The following is a 16,840-nucleotide window of genomic DNA, read 5'->3' on the forward strand; positions in this document are numbered from 1 at the left end:
CATATGGTCGTAACACAAATCCTGTGGGCAAAATAAAAAAAACAGCAGTACAAGTCCTGAAATACAATTAGAACAAATGAATACAAAACTTAAAACTACTGCACCTGACCAGCAGACCAATTGAACAATGCCAGGCGAACGAACAAACAAGGTTTCACAAATTAAGAAAAACAAAATTTAAAGAATTCAATATGTATATACTTTCAGGATCAGAACGCTGAATACCACTGTCATTGTTGACGAGCAGAAAGCTTTGCAAATATGAAAAAATTGCTCGATAGAAAAACGGATATCAGAGACAGGCAAAAGAAAAAGAACGAAATACTGGAACAGAAAAAAATAGGAAACAAAGCTGGCAGATTGCCAGAAAATAGACGCAATAGCTTCGTAGATCTGCAGTCTCAAAAATATAGTAAAAGAAACAGACCAAAGAGAAAATTCTTTTTGTTAAAATTTGATTACAAATCTGTATAAGTTATTGCTGCTTCTATTAGCTGCTCTCCAATAACCTTCATTTAGAGTGACACGCAATCACTTGATCTTATCTCTTTGACTTAAAGTAAAGTCAATTTCAAAGTCAGGAAGTAATTTTTGAGAGAGGTAAGTCATGAGTGACCAAAAAATTAATCACGCAAAAGAACAAAAAAACTCGCTCCACTAAGAGTGAAAACTGACGCCATGCATGCATGTCAGTTGAAATTGCATGAACGAATGTACAAAAGGCAGATTTGAAGCGATTGTGACGTCATATGGTCGTAACAACAATCTTGACGAAATAAAAAAACCAAGAGAAGGCCAATATTAGCTCACTGTACGGCTATTAAAAACAAACGAAAGATTCAGAAGAATTCCCTGGTATCAGTATTTTCAAAACAAGAATTGCAGTGTTCAATTTTCGGCATAGACCCAGCACCGAGCTCAAAAAAAATTTATTGACTTGAGCTCACAAAAAATGATGAAGAAATATTCCGCAAACGGACGAGAAATTCGTCTCGATTTTGTCTAATTTTGAACAATTACTTTTCCAAAACTTTTCTTGATAAAATCTACAAAAGAACTAACTCGCAAGCTATAAAAATTCAAAACATCATAATTTCCGAAACACTTGAAGAATTGCACATTATATTGAAAAGTCATTAAAATTTGTAATATTTATATCTTGAAAACCATTATATTGCAACTAGAAAGTACGCAGTAAACTAGAATCAAACGCCAGAGGAATTTTACTGGCTCATGAGGATCGAGAATCTAAGGAAATGACAAAAATCAAAACTGGAAGAAATTTTATTCAAATATCCCAAGATATTGTGATCTTAATATCTTCAAAAGCATTTCTTTCTTTCTAGAAACCATTCAGTGACCCATTTGCAAGCCCCTAATGTGTTTCGGTTGCCCTCAAAGGTCGCAAACCGCGAAAAACGACTAACCATTTTTTAAAAAAAACTTCACAACACAACCATTTTAACGCAAACTAAACAAAATAACTCGTGTCAGAAAAATAGCTGTTCTTTTAAAATTGCATTATGATTTCGTTCTTTGGTTATGAGTTATATTGATGCTCCTTGGGGTATACCAAAGTTTTTTGAGTTATATCGAAATTGATAAAGTTTTGTGGTATTATGAATCGTAGAGTTCTATCTCGTTAAATGAATTAAAACAAAAAAATGATTGCTGTGAAATGGAACTAATAGTTAATGTTTGCATCTTCTAAACAATAACACTGCAGCGTTACTAAAAGACAACTTATGCAGCTGCTCATGAATTTTGAAAATGTGTACAATAGCTGTGGTTTTTTTGACTAGACGAAGTGCGACTCAAAGGCTCATCAATAGCTCACAAACAACTTGTGAGTTTTTAAAATTTGGATTTCATCTACATTTTAATTGCTTATGCTTCTTTGGTCAATTAATTTACTTAATCATTTACTCGAATTAATAGAACCATTCATGCAAACCAGTACAGAGTCATTGATAGTATTACCTCCAGTAAACAATTCACGCGATGTGTTGACTAAATACACCTCAATAAACAATAAAAAAGAGCGCATATTTGAAAATGATTTAGTGCAATTCAGCTCACGTTTCTCGCAAAATTGTTCATTTTTTGGTCTGAGAATATCGTATTAAATTTATCAAAAGCTCAAACATGAATTCAAATTATGCTGATTCGAGTAAAAATGATATTAAATCGCGTCGAAGCGTCATTTCCTTTCACCACCTGAAATACCAAACAACAAGCGGCCATTTTTGTACAAAAGAGGAAAAGAAGATCTTGCGTGATGTAAGTGGGGTGTTTGAACCAGGGCTGAATGCTATTCTGGGCCCGAGTGGAGGTGGGAAGACGAGCTTACTGGACTTGTTGGCTAACAGGCGAGATGTGAAGCCAGGAGAGGTTAATGGGCAGATTCTTTTGAATGGAAGAGAGTATCCGAAATACTTCAAACATTTAGCTGCGTGAGTACAAAAAATATCAAATTTGAAACGTAAAAAAAAACATTTTCAACCACAAATGTTTGTAATAACTTTTGTGATAAATCTTTCCCTAGTCGGAATTGAGATTCTACAAAAACGGAGGCCCAGAGAACAATGATCGAAATTAAACAGTCGAGAAGCGACATAGAAAATACTTCTTTTCATGAGTCAATCGATAGTCAGTCACAAAGGTCAAATTTACGGCCGTGGTGTGCTCATGTTCACTTTCGGTCAAGATAATATTTTTGTAAATTTTCGCTTTAAAATTATTAATTTATCTTTTATTTCAAGGGATCAAAATCTGCGATTGTGTAAAATACACTCCATCAAGAGTGTTAATAGAAGTTTGCTGTAGCCCATGACGTGGTTCTTCTCGGTAGATCTTTACATAACCAGGGACAACTGAACCGAACCATTTACAAGGAATATTAAAGCCCATTAATTAAAAAATGGAATATAGACTGGTAAGAAGAGAAAACAAGAGATTTTTGAAGTACATTATTTGTGATATTTGCGATGAGGAATCATTGCTCAGCTGCTGTTTTGATTCGCCTGGTGAACCGTTGTAAAAATGGTTCCAGAGCTTTGCTGACTTAAAGTTTTAAAATCAAACCACACAAAGCACACTTTCTTAGCAAATCGTTGGTACTATAGCAGATAACGAGTATAACGGATGTTAAAGATATATTAGTTCCAATTTAACCTTCAATTTACTAAGCGTGGAGCTGGTGTTGTTTAGTGCTATTAAGACACAAATGTTGAAATTGACAGAGGAGTCTGTAAGCAGTGAAAAGCAAAAATAGTGCAAAGAGAAAACAACAAGCAAATTAAAAACGCCACTTTAAAGCTGAACGTCATATATGTCATTGAATGCCATGTGTCTGTCTTTTTTGTTTGATACGCATTTGGATCAAATTGGATGGTTTTGTTTTAGTTCCGACTCAAGCGTAAGCTAGTATATAGTGAAATCGTTTGTAATTTTTAAAAAAAAAATTTTTGGCAATTAGTCAGAAGAACGTGATATCATTATAGCTAAGATGACGAAATTAGGAGATTTAGAGAAATTTTATTTTAAGCCGCAAAGAAATCTGAAAGATATAAAAATCTGCGCATTTTGAACACTTCTAATATTAGACAGTGCAAAAGCCTAATTTGAGTTTCAAATTACGTCTTTTGTGTATAGCTAATATTATCGACAATATTGCTCAAGTGCTTTTTTTAATAGAATTGTTCACGACATCGAGATATTATTGATTGCACTTTTTTCACCCCGATTAATTAAGCCCCTTATAACTTAACATCGTAGGTATTCACAACGAAATCGGTTCACTACACCATAATCCTTCATCTATTTCGGTCTGCAAACGAACAATAAGCAAAGCTAAAGTTCAAAAAGGACTTGAACACAAAACTAATTGCCTTCAGGAGTGCGGCAATAGACAACTTGCATTTGTTTGAAATCGAAGAATAATGACGAGACAACTTTTTTTAAGCTTGACGTATTTGCTCGAAACAGTACATTTGACAAGCCTGACCTCTATGTCACTCTATCATATGAGTTCAAAAAATTCAAAAACTGTATTAGTTTAGAAGACGGAAAAACGTACTTTCCAAATAAAACAAAGTTGAAATTTAAAACCTACTTTTAGACTAATTATCAAGGAGCGAATCACAAAAAAGTTTAACCGCGTGTTTCACAGATAGTTCAATAAAAACCAGATTGATATTTTGCTAGCAGCTATGACGTTCAAGTTATCCAAATGTTGCAAAACAATGTTCCCAAATAAGCGTTTTCTTATTGGGTTAACGCCTGCGAGCAAATTCTCCAACGAGTCAAGATATGGGCTTCAACGTAACTTTTTGAGGACGCAAGGAGGGCTCCAACTCGATCATATTGAGATGGATTTCCAGCTTAAATTAGCACAGACAAATTACTTCAATTACACAATTAAGACAATAATAATAGCTTTAAGGAAATGAATTCCAGTTTCTTCCTTGTGGCCATCCACCAAGTTTTAAACCCTTCCTTTTAAGCTCTGATGAATTTGTTTCATGTGTATTTTTGACAAACCGAATCATTTTGCAATATGGCCGAAAGTTTTTAAATTCCTGGGAGGCATCCGGCGAACAGAAAAGTATTCTGTTGTGCCAAACCACGACTTAATTACTTATAGTAGCCATTCGCTCCAAGGCTGCTTCTCTCTTTGATTCCAGAATTTTCTTTGCCAACGATGGGAGGATGGTTCAACAATGGACATTTGATATAATTTGCTCAAAAGTATTAACAAAGCTAGTCTGTTTTTTCAACAACGTAACTATTGAAGCACTGTTGATCTTCGACAGTTTTTATATCTTCAACAATAATATCGAAGAGTTTTCTATGTCTTCTGGTTTTTCGAACAAGAGAGCTGGGATTATTTTTTAGGCAAAACCCACCAGGGGCAAGAAATAGGGGCAAGTTCAAAATCTAGTAAAACTTTAAATGTCTTACTTTCTGGAGCAATTGTTCCTAAGGCTTCAAGTAATCTGCCGTAGATTTTTGATGTTTTCTTCTGAAGTATAACATAGAGACAATCGGGAGAAATACCAAAAAATATATATGAAGGGAGAATATTTGAAAGTGATTTTTTGGTAAAAACTTGTACCTTCCACCAGCCAAATTTTGAACCCTCCAGATATGATATCATGTATAGATCACCAAAAATCAAGACATGATCCTGTTAACCTTTTCCGCTCTCAAACTGTAAAAACTCTTTAAATATATCGGGTATATAAAGATGCGGGTCCGCCTGATCATGCATTGACGCTGTTTGCATTTTCATTTCTTAAACGCATCGATTGGTGTTTTAATTGGGTTTGTATGGCGAAACACACTGTTTCGAAAGAACCTCGGTTACTAGTAATATTGCGAAAGCCATGGGCGTCAAATTTTCGCTCCGATGTTTGATTGTTTCCGAGTGGCAAGCTTTCCCATAGTAGTATTATGATTGCGTTCACCGTTTACGCGACGGAGTCGGCTATCTTGTGTAAATGCGGAAACGCGGTACTTGTAGCTTTGATATTTCGAGCAATTCTAGGCAGTGGTACACATATATACTCTTTTAATATAAAACTCATTGCCATTTCCGACCAAAATTTCCTTGTTGTTAGCAAGAAATACTAAGCTCAAAGACGGCAATTATCACGATGATATCAAGTTGCATTGAAACAAGAAATATTCTTGATTTCGGTCCACCAATTAGCACAAAGTGTAGTTTTGACGCCTGCAAAATTGGTATGCTACGAAGGGCCATTTTGCGAATAAGGAAAGCTTTCTTTTGGATTGAATTTTCATAAAACTCGATGTTTACGCAAGTGCGGTTCATAATTACACAAGATAGAACCCATAAAACTGCCGACAACCATTCAAAATTTTGCCAGTTCAGCTCCCAATCTTTGATTTGAAAGACTGCTGAAACCGCTGGCAATAATCCGTCCCAGACATGCTCTCGGAAATTGACAAGATGTTGAAGTAAAACAAATTCACTTTTTCCCAAGTATTCAGAAAGCGTGTGAATATTACTTAAATTTGTGGACAAATTCTCCCTTTCCAATTCGATAATGGCTGTGTGGAGTGTAATGCTAGAACGTCAACCTTTGAAAATTGATTACATTTTAAACAGTGGCGAGGTGTTTCAGGTACGTAGTTCAGGACGATGTTGTGTACGGTACCCTGACTGTGAAAGAGAACGTCACATTCGCAGCCAAGATGCGTCTAAAGACCTCAAGTGGGGTTAAGCGGGAGCAGATTGTGAGGGATCTTCTGAATGAATTGAACTTGGACAAGTGTGCCAACACAAAAGTGGGAAATGAGCTGATCAAAGGTGTCTCTGGGGGAGAGAGGAAGAGGTGCAACATTGCCATGGAAATGATCACCCAACCTCATATCCTCTTTTTAGGCATGTAGATATCCCAAATGAGGCGCTTTTCCATAATAGCTACTAACGAAATTATAGCAACCCCCCTTATGGCTATGTTTACCATGATTGGGGGGAGGGGGGAGGGAGGGAGGGAGTGAGAAAGGGAGGGGAGGGGTGTTGAAGTATCAATAAAATGGGGCAAAAGGATCATCTCTTGCGTCCTTATTCTGTTCCAGCCTCATTTCATGTTCCATTACCAAGCATTCCAAAGATACATGACTCCATAATAGACATTGCATTCTCATGTTAACAGATGAACCGACGACTGGCCTGGACGCTTCCATGTCTTATTCTGTGATGAACAGTCTGCGTCAATTAGCCGACAACAGAGGCTGCACAATCGTGTTCAGCATTCACCAACCACGATATTCTATCTATACAATGTTCGATAAACTGCATCTTTTCTCCTGTTTCGGCCAAACCGTCTATCACGGCAATGCGCAGGATGCCGTGAGTTACTTCGCCAATGTGGGCCTCATCTGCGAATCCCACAACAACCCTTCCGACTTTTTCCTTGATGTAATCATGGAAAACAGTGATATTGGGGAGGTTTCAGAAAACTGGGAGCGTGAGAACCTGGCTCTGCAAGTTGACAACAGTCGAGGAGCTGAAATTATGACGTCATTCAAATCAGATGATATGGTTACAAGTAATTTTGATGGTTCTAGTGATGGTGAGGAGTGGTTTGTTAAGAAGAATTTGCCCAAGATCTATCGAGAATCAACCAAGGCACGAGAAACGCTCGCAGCGTGCGAGCAAATTGTGTCTCTCAGCCAAAGTAATGAGATGCAGCAAGTTGCCCGAAAAGATTTCAGCGTTGGGTTCTTTCTGCAAGTCATGTATCTCATCGTGCGCCAGTTTAAGGACTTTACGCGGAATCCACAGGCATGTTTGATGCCTTCGATTGTTGGAATACTGACTGGTTTAGTCTGTGGAATTGTCTGGTTTGACCTGGAATTGACTGTTACTGGATTTCAGAACTATTTCGGAGCCGTTATAATGCTTATCATTCAAGTTTGCTTTCAAAACGAGGCTGCAATTGACATATTTATCAAAGGTCGAGCCATATTTGTTCACGAGTTATCAAACGGCTACTACAGTACCTTCTCTTTCTTCATTTCAAAGCTGATGATTGACATGTTAATGATGCAACTTTTGCCCACTATCTTTTTTGTCAGCATTTTTTATTGGATGGCAGGATTTCCGAGTGATTTTGGGGTGTATATGTTTACCATCTTAACTGGGCTGTTAGTGTGCATGTGTTCAAGCGCATTCGCCTTTTTCTACAGCATCTTCTTCGGGGTTCTATCAATCGCTGCGAATATAATGACGTTGACTTTAATCATTTTCTTCCTCTTTTCGGGCTTAATGGTAAACGTAGCCTCCCTTCCAAAAGGACTAGCCTGGCCTCAGTACATAAGCCTGGTGAGATACGGCATCAACAGCATTAGCATTCCTATAATCGGTCCAGCGGACTTTTGTGGTGAACGCTCATTCAAATTGGAGAACGGGACTACTTTATCGGGGGATATTTGCGTGACTGGCCGAGATATGCTGGAGGGTCAGGACATGCCGTACAAAGGGGAGGACAAATGGTTCAACCTTGGCATGGTGGTGGTTATGTGGGCTGTCATCATTGTAATCACATTCGCCAAACTTCTCACAATAAAGAAGAGAAAATGAGCTGAACAAATTTTGAGATAATGATTGTGAACTATGTATAATGAGTGGTGTGATTTTATCCTGTAAATAACAGCAAATTAGTTTTTGAAAATTCAAAATTGTTCTAAAATTGTACTAGAATTACTGTTTCCCGTCACTGTTAATTGATCAAATAATACTGCGTACTCGCATGCTAAAGATTGAGCAGCATGCCAATTCAAGTTCAGCAAAATTGGAAATTTCTGTGCAGCATAACAGTCAGTTATAGTGCCCGTGATACGTTAATTATTATCTGACGTTAATTGTTATCTGAAGACTTCCCAGAAAGAGTCGAAACATTCTCACGTTTATTAGTCAAAGGGGTCATCTTGCAGCGGACCGTGAAAGGACCGTGCAAAACGAGTCAACCAAAGGCCTGTCGTAAATTCTGAATGAGACTTCAGCTTCATGGACTGCTTGAGAGACTCGCATCTCTAAAACTCCAAAACCAACTTTCATAAAAACTGAGTGCCAGACAGAGGAAGTATGAGCAAAAAAATTAAATAGGACAGGGCCTGAATTAAATTTCAAAGAGTTGAACAAGCAGAAGAAAGCAGTATCAGCCTCCGATAATGAGCAAGTCATAAAAATAGAGGTCCACGAATTTAAACAGAAATCTACAAAAATCTAATAACAAACCTAATTTCTTTCACTTTTAGAGAAAGAGGGTTATCGAAGTTATCTCAAACAAAGTCAACTTCGAAAGACCTTAACACAAGGTAGCTAAAACCGCAAACTCTAACTTTGTAGAAAACCACTGAGAGACGAAGTAAAAGACGACGAACCTTTGGCAAGGACTGCTTTAACGATCGATTTCATTGCAAATAAGTGGCATCCAAGTCATTGAAACATGCCCGGAAAACCTGAAATCTTCCATTTCATTCCGGTTACCTACAGATAGACAGCATATATCAACTTAAATTAAAACAATTTATAAAAACTGGTGGGCACAACGAAAATAGCAACAAATGCTGCAACAATCAAAAGTTCAAAAACATACCCGGTAGATTGCCGGAAAATAGCCGCCGTTGATTCCCATAACTCTATTGGGATTTGATTTTTGTATAAAAACATTTTAAAGTGCAATTTATTTTGATGTCATTTCGTAATTGAACATACTCCTGTCTCTCAGTGAGAGGCTACAGGGTCTAGTATCAATGCTAATAAGCATTATAGATAGTAACTAAAACTTTTGAGAACAAAGTTCAAGTACCGGGCATCTAAAAATGGGCTTAATGGGTTTATCCCGTTTCTATTTCTGACTTTGATTTTTTTATACTGACCCTCTTCATTTTGAATTGCTTTGCTGAGCAGCTGCTGTTTGAAAGGACTTTTAGCAGAATGACAGAAGAGTGAAACTAGCCCAGAGAAGTAAAAAGATTTCACGCAAAATTTCCAAAAGGCGGCAAAATGAGTAAAGCGAAAAAAAGTTCGATGAAGTAAAAAAAAACATAGCAGGACAAGTCCTGACGTACAATTCACAGAATTTTCATTGACTAAACAAAAAAACAGACCTAGAACGGACTATGAGTGAATTGGGAAAACCATTTAGAAAAAAATCCGATCCAAAACGAAAAAACAAACATAGCCGGCAGATTCCTGGAAAATAGCCGCCGTTAATTCTCATAACTCTATTGGGATTGAAAGAAAGAAACATCAACAAAAAATGATTTTTGTATAAAAAAATTTTTAAGTTCGATTTATTTTGATGTCATTTTGTAATTGAGCATACTCCAATCTCTCAGTGAGAGGCTACAGGGTCTAGTATCAATACCAATAAGCATTATAGATAGCAACTAAAACTTTCGAGAACAAAGTTCAAGTACACGGCATCCAAAAATGGGCTTTATGGGTTTATCCCGTTTCTATTTCTGACTTTGATTTTTTATACTGAATCTTTTCATTTTGAATTGCTTTGCTGATCAGCTGCTATTTAAAAGGACTTTGAGCAGAATGACAGAAGAGTGAAATTAGCCTAGAGAAGTCAAAAAGATTTCACGAAAAATGTCGAAAAAGCGGCAAAATGGGTAAAGCGAAAAAAAGTTCGCCGAAGTAAAAAAAAATAGGAGCGCTATAATAGCCAGCTAAGATAAGGGCGGCTATTAAAAATATTAATAAAACATAGTTGGCATATTGCCAGACAACAGCCGCAATAGCTTCGTAGATCTGCAATCTCAAAAAAAAAAACAGTAAAGTCAGACCAAAAAAGATCGTCTTTTCATTGAAGGCTGATATGTTATATTTTGATTAAAAATGTGTTTAAGTTTTTGCTGCCTCTATTTGCCGCTCTCTATTCCTTTAGAGTGACACACACCCATTTGACCATATCTCTTTGAATTAAAGTAAATAAAAGTCAATTTCAAAGAGAGGAAGTCATTTTTGTGAGTGAGGTAAGTCAAATGTGACCAGAAATTTAATCACGCATATGAATTAAAAAACTCGCTCCACTAAGAGCGAAAAATGACGTTACGCACGCATCTCAGTTGAAATTGCATGAACGAATGAACAAAAAGCAGAGTTAAGTTGTGACGTTATATGGTCGTAACAAAAATCGCGACGAAACAAAAAAACCAAGAGAAGGCCAAAAACAGCCCCAGCTATCGCTGTGCGGCTATTAATGGTCTCAAAGTCCATAAAACTTAGTCAACTTAATCCCCTAAATTCAAAAAAAATTTTTCAAAAGTAAGGTCAAAGTTGTGAAAAATGGCAGCTATGAATGAAACGAATAAATAGATGAAATATGACTGACTAGAAAACTCAGTAACAAATTAAAAAATCATTAGTGAGACTATGTGGCAGAACAATAGACTGCAAGAATTCGCAAAACCTAAAAATAACTAATTTTCGAAAACAAGTTGTGTCGAATTCGTTAAAAAAACCTTCATTTTTGAGAAGGATAAACTGGAAAATGCCTAATCAAATGGCTAATGGCATCAATCATTAAGGAGACGAAATGACAGAAATATTAGACAACGTAAAAAAACCGCAAAATCCATTTAAAAAATTTTCGAACGCATTTTGTTTCAAAGTCGTGAAAAACGTTAGATATGAATCAATGTTTTCAATTGATTCAAATTGTGATCCATATTGAAGCTACTTAGAGCTGTCCCTAAGACGGCTGAGTTATAATACGATAAAAGGTGGAAAACCAGAAAAATTATTAAACTTATTTGAAAACGAGTAGTGTCGAATTCGTTAAAACGGTTCGATTTGTAATCAAATCAGTCAATTGATATGACTTAACCCCCTGCAGAGAGCCATTGAGACCCTTCAATAAGCCGACTAAATAAGCATACCCGGCAGATTGCCGGAAAATAGCCGCCGTTGATTCCAATAAGCATGATTGGGATTGAAAGATTAGATATTGAAAAAAAAAGATTTTTGTACAAAAACATTTTTTAAGTCCGATTTATTTTGATAGCATTTTGTAGTTGAACATACTTTTGTTTCTTAGAGAGAGGCTACAGGGGCTACTATCAATACCAATAAGCATTAGAGAGAGGTAACTAATACTTACAGGAACGACGTTCAAATAGCGGGCATATTAAAATTGGGCTTTATGGGTTTATCCCGTTTTTATTTCTGACTTCAATTTTTATACTGACTCTGTTCATTTTGAATTGCTTTGCTAAGCAACTGATGATCAAAATCACTTTTAGCAGAATGAGAGAAGAGAGAAACTAGCCCAGAGAAGTCAAAAAGATTTCACGCAAAATGTTGAAAAAGCGGCAAAATGAGGTAAAGCGAAACATTTTTTTGTTCGACGAATTAAAAAAGTAGAAGCGCTATAATAGCCGGCTGAGAAGATGATGGCCACTATTAACAAAACAACAAAAAAGCTACGAAAACAGGGGAAAAAATGAAAAACCGCATTTTATGAAGACAAATGGCGTCTATGTCATGAAAAATTATTTTCCTTTATAGAATTGCAACTATGCTGCATTAGAGCACATAAATCACCTTTCAAAAGACATATCAGAAAAAATGAAGAGAAAACAGCAAAAAACAGATGTCAAATTGCCGCAAGTGAAAAAATACTTTGACCTCGAAAGTCAAAAGCCTGCTTAAACACCTTTTTCTCAATTGCTCTCAAAAGCCAAAAGTTTTAAACACCTTTTTCCTCAATTGACTTTAAAACATTTTGAAACAATGTCCTGCCTTTGTACTCGCGTTCGTCTTTCTTACTAGTCCATATTGATTAAAATCAGAACTCAAATTTGATTTCTCATTGACAAGAAGACGTCACAAAAGTGTGAACAGGTCTTAAAAAAGAGCACATAAATACAATTCAAATTCTCTGCATTATGAAAACCAAGAAAAGGCCAATAATAGCCTCAGCTGCAGCTTTACGGCTGTTAAAAACACCAAGTTCCGCAAACTTTTTAATTCAATTTTAGTAGGTAACTGCCGCCACTTGAGTTAAGCTCCTGAAACTTGTGAATGAGAGAGATTTAGATCACGCAAAACGAAAGTCAGGGGCTCGAAAGTCACTCGAAAAGTCAAAACTCTAAACAAAACCTACCAATTTCAGTGAAATAAAAAAAAAAACATAGCTGGCAGATTGCCAGAAAATAGCCGCAATATATTCGTAGATCGGCGCAGTCTAAAAAAACAGTAAAAAAGACAGACCAAAAAAATTCGTCTTTTCATTGAAGGCTGATCTGTTATATTTTGATTAAAAATCTGTATAAGTTATTGCTGCCTCTATTAGCTGATCTCAAATAACCTTCATTTAGAGTGACACACACCCATTTGACCTTATCTCTTTGAATTAAAGTAAAAAAAAGTCAATTTCAAAGTGAGGAAGTCATTTTTGAGAGTGAGGTAAGTCAAGTGTGACCAAAAACTTAATCACGCACATGAACAAAAACACTTGCTCCACTAAGAGCGAAAAATGACGTCACACATGCAATTCAGTTGAAATTGCATGAACGAATGAACAAAAAGTGGCTGTGACGTCATATGGTCGTAACAAAAATCATGACGACGAAATAAAAAAACATAGCAGGACAAGTCCTGACGTACAATTCAAAGAATTTTCATTGACTAAACAGAACAACTAGACCTAGAGTGGACTATGAGTGAATTGAGAAAACCATTTTTAAAAAAATCAGATCAAAAATAAGAAAAAAGAAACAAAAAATCAATGTCAAAATGCCGCATGTGAACAAAAAAACCATTAGCGAGAAATGAAAATTTAATTCAAACAAAAAACTAGGCCTAGAATGAGCTGTGAATGGATTGGGAAAACCATTTAGAAAAAAATTCGATCCAAAAAATCGAAAAAACAGTAAAAATCAGAGTGAAATTGCCGCATGTGAACAAAAAACCACTACCGAGAAACCGAATTTTTGTTCAAACACCATTTTTGCACTCTACTTTAAAATTAGAGCGAAAAAAATTCACGCCGCAAAACCACTCGCTTTTTCGCTCCATTTCCTGTTTCGGCGTGACCAAAATCACTACTCCAATTTGACTTCAAAAATCATGAAAATGTGTGAACAGATCTTAAAAAAAAAAGACAGCGCCCCAATACAATTCAAATTCTTTGAATTGTAAAAACCAAGAGAAGGCCAATAATAGCCCCAGCTATCGCTGTGCGGCTATTAATAAACATAGCCTACCGAAGTTGGCATCCACTTAGGCCCCAGCCATCCAGAAAAGAGTATACATATTAATCGGAGTGAAAAGAGGCTGAACCCTCTGAAATAAGTAACCTTTGTCAAAGTGTAGATTGTGAATTTCTCCAAATGGGCTGCAAATTTTCTTCACAACAGCTTCAGACAGTCCTGTATTCCTGATAAAGATAGTGTTGCCTTTTGTCGCCTCTGTTGCCTCGCCCATTTTGGGCTTCTGTTCAATCTTGTAGGATTCTTTGAAGTCTGAAACCAATCAGGGTAAATAATTATCAGCTCGGAAATTTCTTTCAGCACTTCTAAGTTCTGATACACTATTTGCACATAATAATATAAGTAGCGACAAATTTAGAAAATTTAAAAAAAGCTTGATAGAATTGATTAACAGTTTCGTGAAGATTGTCGGCAAATCTTAAAAAACATTTGTTAAAATCTACCCGAAATGACACAAACCATAACAATACGTTCTTGCACAAATGAATAACTTTTCAAAATTGGAGTAGAGTATGCATGTTAACACAATCATACGTTTCTATAGATGAAAAAATTTAGAAAACCCTTGATGTCAAGGAAGCGATCTGGCAGGATATGTTTGCTTATCTATTGCAGCCCTGTCTCAAAATCTATTGAAATGATCCGTTCGCTCAACATTTACCCATAAAGTTTAAATATGCCTTACCTTTACTGCCTGTAGGTTTTGGTTTAGCTCCTCCGAAGGCTTTTTCTCCAGTAGTGACGTCAGAAACCTGCGGACCATCTTTCGATTTCACAAACTCCATTCTAGGTCTCTTGTGAAAGTTGGGATTCTTTTTGGGAACAGGAGAGGCAGATTCACCAGAGGGCTCTGCTGTCAATTTTGAATCTTCACTCATGTCTTCTTCATCTTTACGAAGAAGAGATCCAATTGCCTCGGCCGATTCCTGTAAACACCTCTTTCACCAAAGACATATTTTTTATTTCTCAAGTAAATAAAGGAATCTAAAACTTTCCAAAAAAAATGACCAGACCTTAAAATTACCCCCACACACAATTTCAACAATGCAGCAGGTTGCAAGCACAGTTTCAAAGTATCGATACCTATAATAAAAAAACAAGATTGGACGACTGGCGAGGCAAACAATTTAGAGAGTACAGAGGCTCGACAAACTTTTATGATGCAAAACCCCTTCGACTAAGGAGGAGCTCGAACCCGTAACCTCTCGGGTGAGAATCCGTGCCACTTACCTCTACACTACGCTGGCTATCAACCAAAACCACTCGAAATCGGCTTTAATTTAGTAACGACTTAACTTCTGAATTCGCGCAATTCAAATCACTCAAAAAAATCAAGTCAGGCTAAAAAAGTTACTCGAGAAGAAAAATAAGAGAAAAAAATGTTAAGAGAAATGTTAACGGACAAGCTAACATTTCCATAGAAAATACGCACACCTTTGCCATTATTGCTTCAAACATTGTTCTAGATAAATTAAAAGAACGATTCTAAAGGATGCTTGCTCAATCTTCACACACAGATTGTTACAGATTGATTATTTTCAACAACTGAAACTGAAAGCTACATACAAAATCTGCATTGAGCTCTCAATTTTTTGCTACAGAATTGATGTGAAAATAAACTAAATTTATTAAAGTTTATTTTATTAAAGCAATTTTCTATCTGATACTGCCTCCTTAGCCTACTTGTGCCTGATAAAAATTTAAAACGGGTAGTAAAACCAGCAGGTAGTAAAATTTTAACTCAAATCAGTTTTTGCGTATTTCTATATAATCCGCGCCTTGTTTAAAGAATAGTTTCTCTTAAACGTTTTCGATACAGTCTGATATTGCGATGAGTCTGGTACACAAAATCCGAAACGCAAAAAAAAATCATATACGTTGTGGTATATTAACATTTCCAATTTTGTGTATGACAAAAGCTCAAAAAGGCACTGAAAAAGTGACAAGGTCAAGAAAGAACGAACGTCCAGAAGAAATTTAACATAAGAAAAACACACGATTACTGCATTAGTTTTAAAAGTTATCCGAGTGCAAATAATTAGTTAACATAGCCGACTAACATCGGGTGAAGTGAGGGGGGGGGGGGGGGGGGTGGTCAAACTTAAAGAACCGCAATCTCACAAAGCTTATTTCTCTAAAACAGCACAAAGGTTCAGACATCGGGCAAACGAAAAGTTGCGAAAAAAAGACCGCAGGACTAATATAATTGGCAGAAACTTTGTTTGGGAGCAATTAAAAATCTATTGAAAGAGAAATATTTATGAAAATGGATTCAAAGAACAGTTTAACAATTTAATTTTATAAATTTTATAAATTTATGCCGGTCCGTTTTCAAAACGAAAAAAATAATTTGAAACCTTTAGTTGTTCGATTTCTACAGCCAATCTTTTCAAATAAAAAGGCTCAAAAACCTGCGATATATCTATTTCGTCTTCGTTTTTTGACACTCGTGGGGTTTCTTTCATTGAGAATGCTTCGTCGTCTAGTTCATTGAAGAGCTTCTCCTCCGAGACCGGAGCCTTCATGGCCTTGGCTGTTCTTTTGAAGCCGGTAGTCCGCGAACCAGAAGACTTGTTCGTTATCAATTGACCACTTGCTGCCAATTTCTGGAACATAGATAAACATAAACCGACTAAGGTTGGACACATTGCTCTCGAATGACAGGTGGGGCGATTTAATTCAGAGAGATCCGAGATAGTTTCAGAAGCTTTTCAGAATCGCCACATCTTGAAAAATTGCGGTATATTATACTTCTAAGCTAATCTAATAAAATGATCCGACTTCGCCGGATCATTGACATCATATAATTTTTAGACCTGCTTGAAGGTGACAAAACCTATATCCGATTACAGATCCAAGAGCTTAACAATTTGCCATTCAATGGCCCAACGCCCTCATTAAGAAATGGATCAAATAACGTTCCTATGGTTCATTTCAACCAGGGTGTGTCTGTTTCTCACAATACCTTTGCAATTTCAGTAGCCTGTCCTGGAGTCTCAGCCGCAATTGACTTCTGAGCCTTCTTCTGTTGCTCTTGCATCTCTCGGTACCTGTTGAAATTAATTGATAACTTATTCAA

At 36.4% G+C, this 16,840-nt stretch overlaps 2 protein-coding genes across 3 annotated transcripts in view; one reads left to right on the top strand and one right to left on the bottom strand.

The window, feature by feature from the left end:
- Positions 1 to 16,840, bottom strand: part of LOC142342553 (uncharacterized) — a 31,206-nt gene that overhangs the window by 1,408 nt on the left and 12,958 nt on the right. For both annotated transcript variants that reach the window (XM_075393924.1, XM_075393923.1), the window contains 4 exons: positions 16,727 to 16,811; positions 16,173 to 16,367; positions 14,447 to 14,687; positions 13,849 to 14,013 (listed from right to left, as the gene is read on the bottom strand). In XM_075393924.1, coding sequence (XP_075250039.1) covers positions 13,849 to 14,013; positions 14,447 to 14,687; positions 16,173 to 16,367; positions 16,727 to 16,811 — 686 coding nt within the window. The remainder of the gene's footprint in view (positions 1 to 13,848; positions 14,014 to 14,446; positions 14,688 to 16,172; positions 16,368 to 16,726; positions 16,812 to 16,840) is intronic.
- On the top strand, positions 2,118 to 8,347 carry LOC142342049 (broad substrate specificity ATP-binding cassette transporter ABCG2-like). Its single transcript, XM_075393225.1, has 3 exons — positions 2,118 to 2,453; positions 6,150 to 6,409; positions 6,684 to 8,347. Exons 1-3 carry the CDS (start codon positions 2,146 to 2,148, stop codon positions 8,111 to 8,113), a joined length of 1,998 nt encoding a protein of 665 aa, XP_075249340.1. The 5' UTR covers positions 2,118 to 2,145; the 3' UTR covers positions 8,114 to 8,347.

Source organism: Convolutriloba macropyga, chromosome 7, assembly GCF_964194025.1.
Source record: "Convolutriloba macropyga chromosome 7, txConMacr16.3, whole genome shotgun sequence".
Classification (NCBI taxonomy): domain Eukaryota; kingdom Metazoa; phylum Xenacoelomorpha; order Acoela; family Convolutidae; genus Convolutriloba; species Convolutriloba macropyga.

Excerpts from the sequence above, each read along its gene's own strand:
- LOC142342049 (XM_075393225.1), top strand. The coding sequence starts at position 2,146 with ATGAATTCAAATTATGCTGATTCGAGTAAAAATGATATTAAATCGCGT. Across the intron at positions 2,454-6,149 it reads TACTTCAAACATTTAGCTGC|GTACGTAGTTCAGGACGATG; the intron begins GTGAGTACAAAA and ends GAGGTGTTTCAG. Across the intron at positions 6,410-6,683 it reads ACCTCATATCCTCTTTTTAG|ATGAACCGACGACTGGCCTG; the intron begins GCATGTAGATAT and ends TCATGTTAACAG.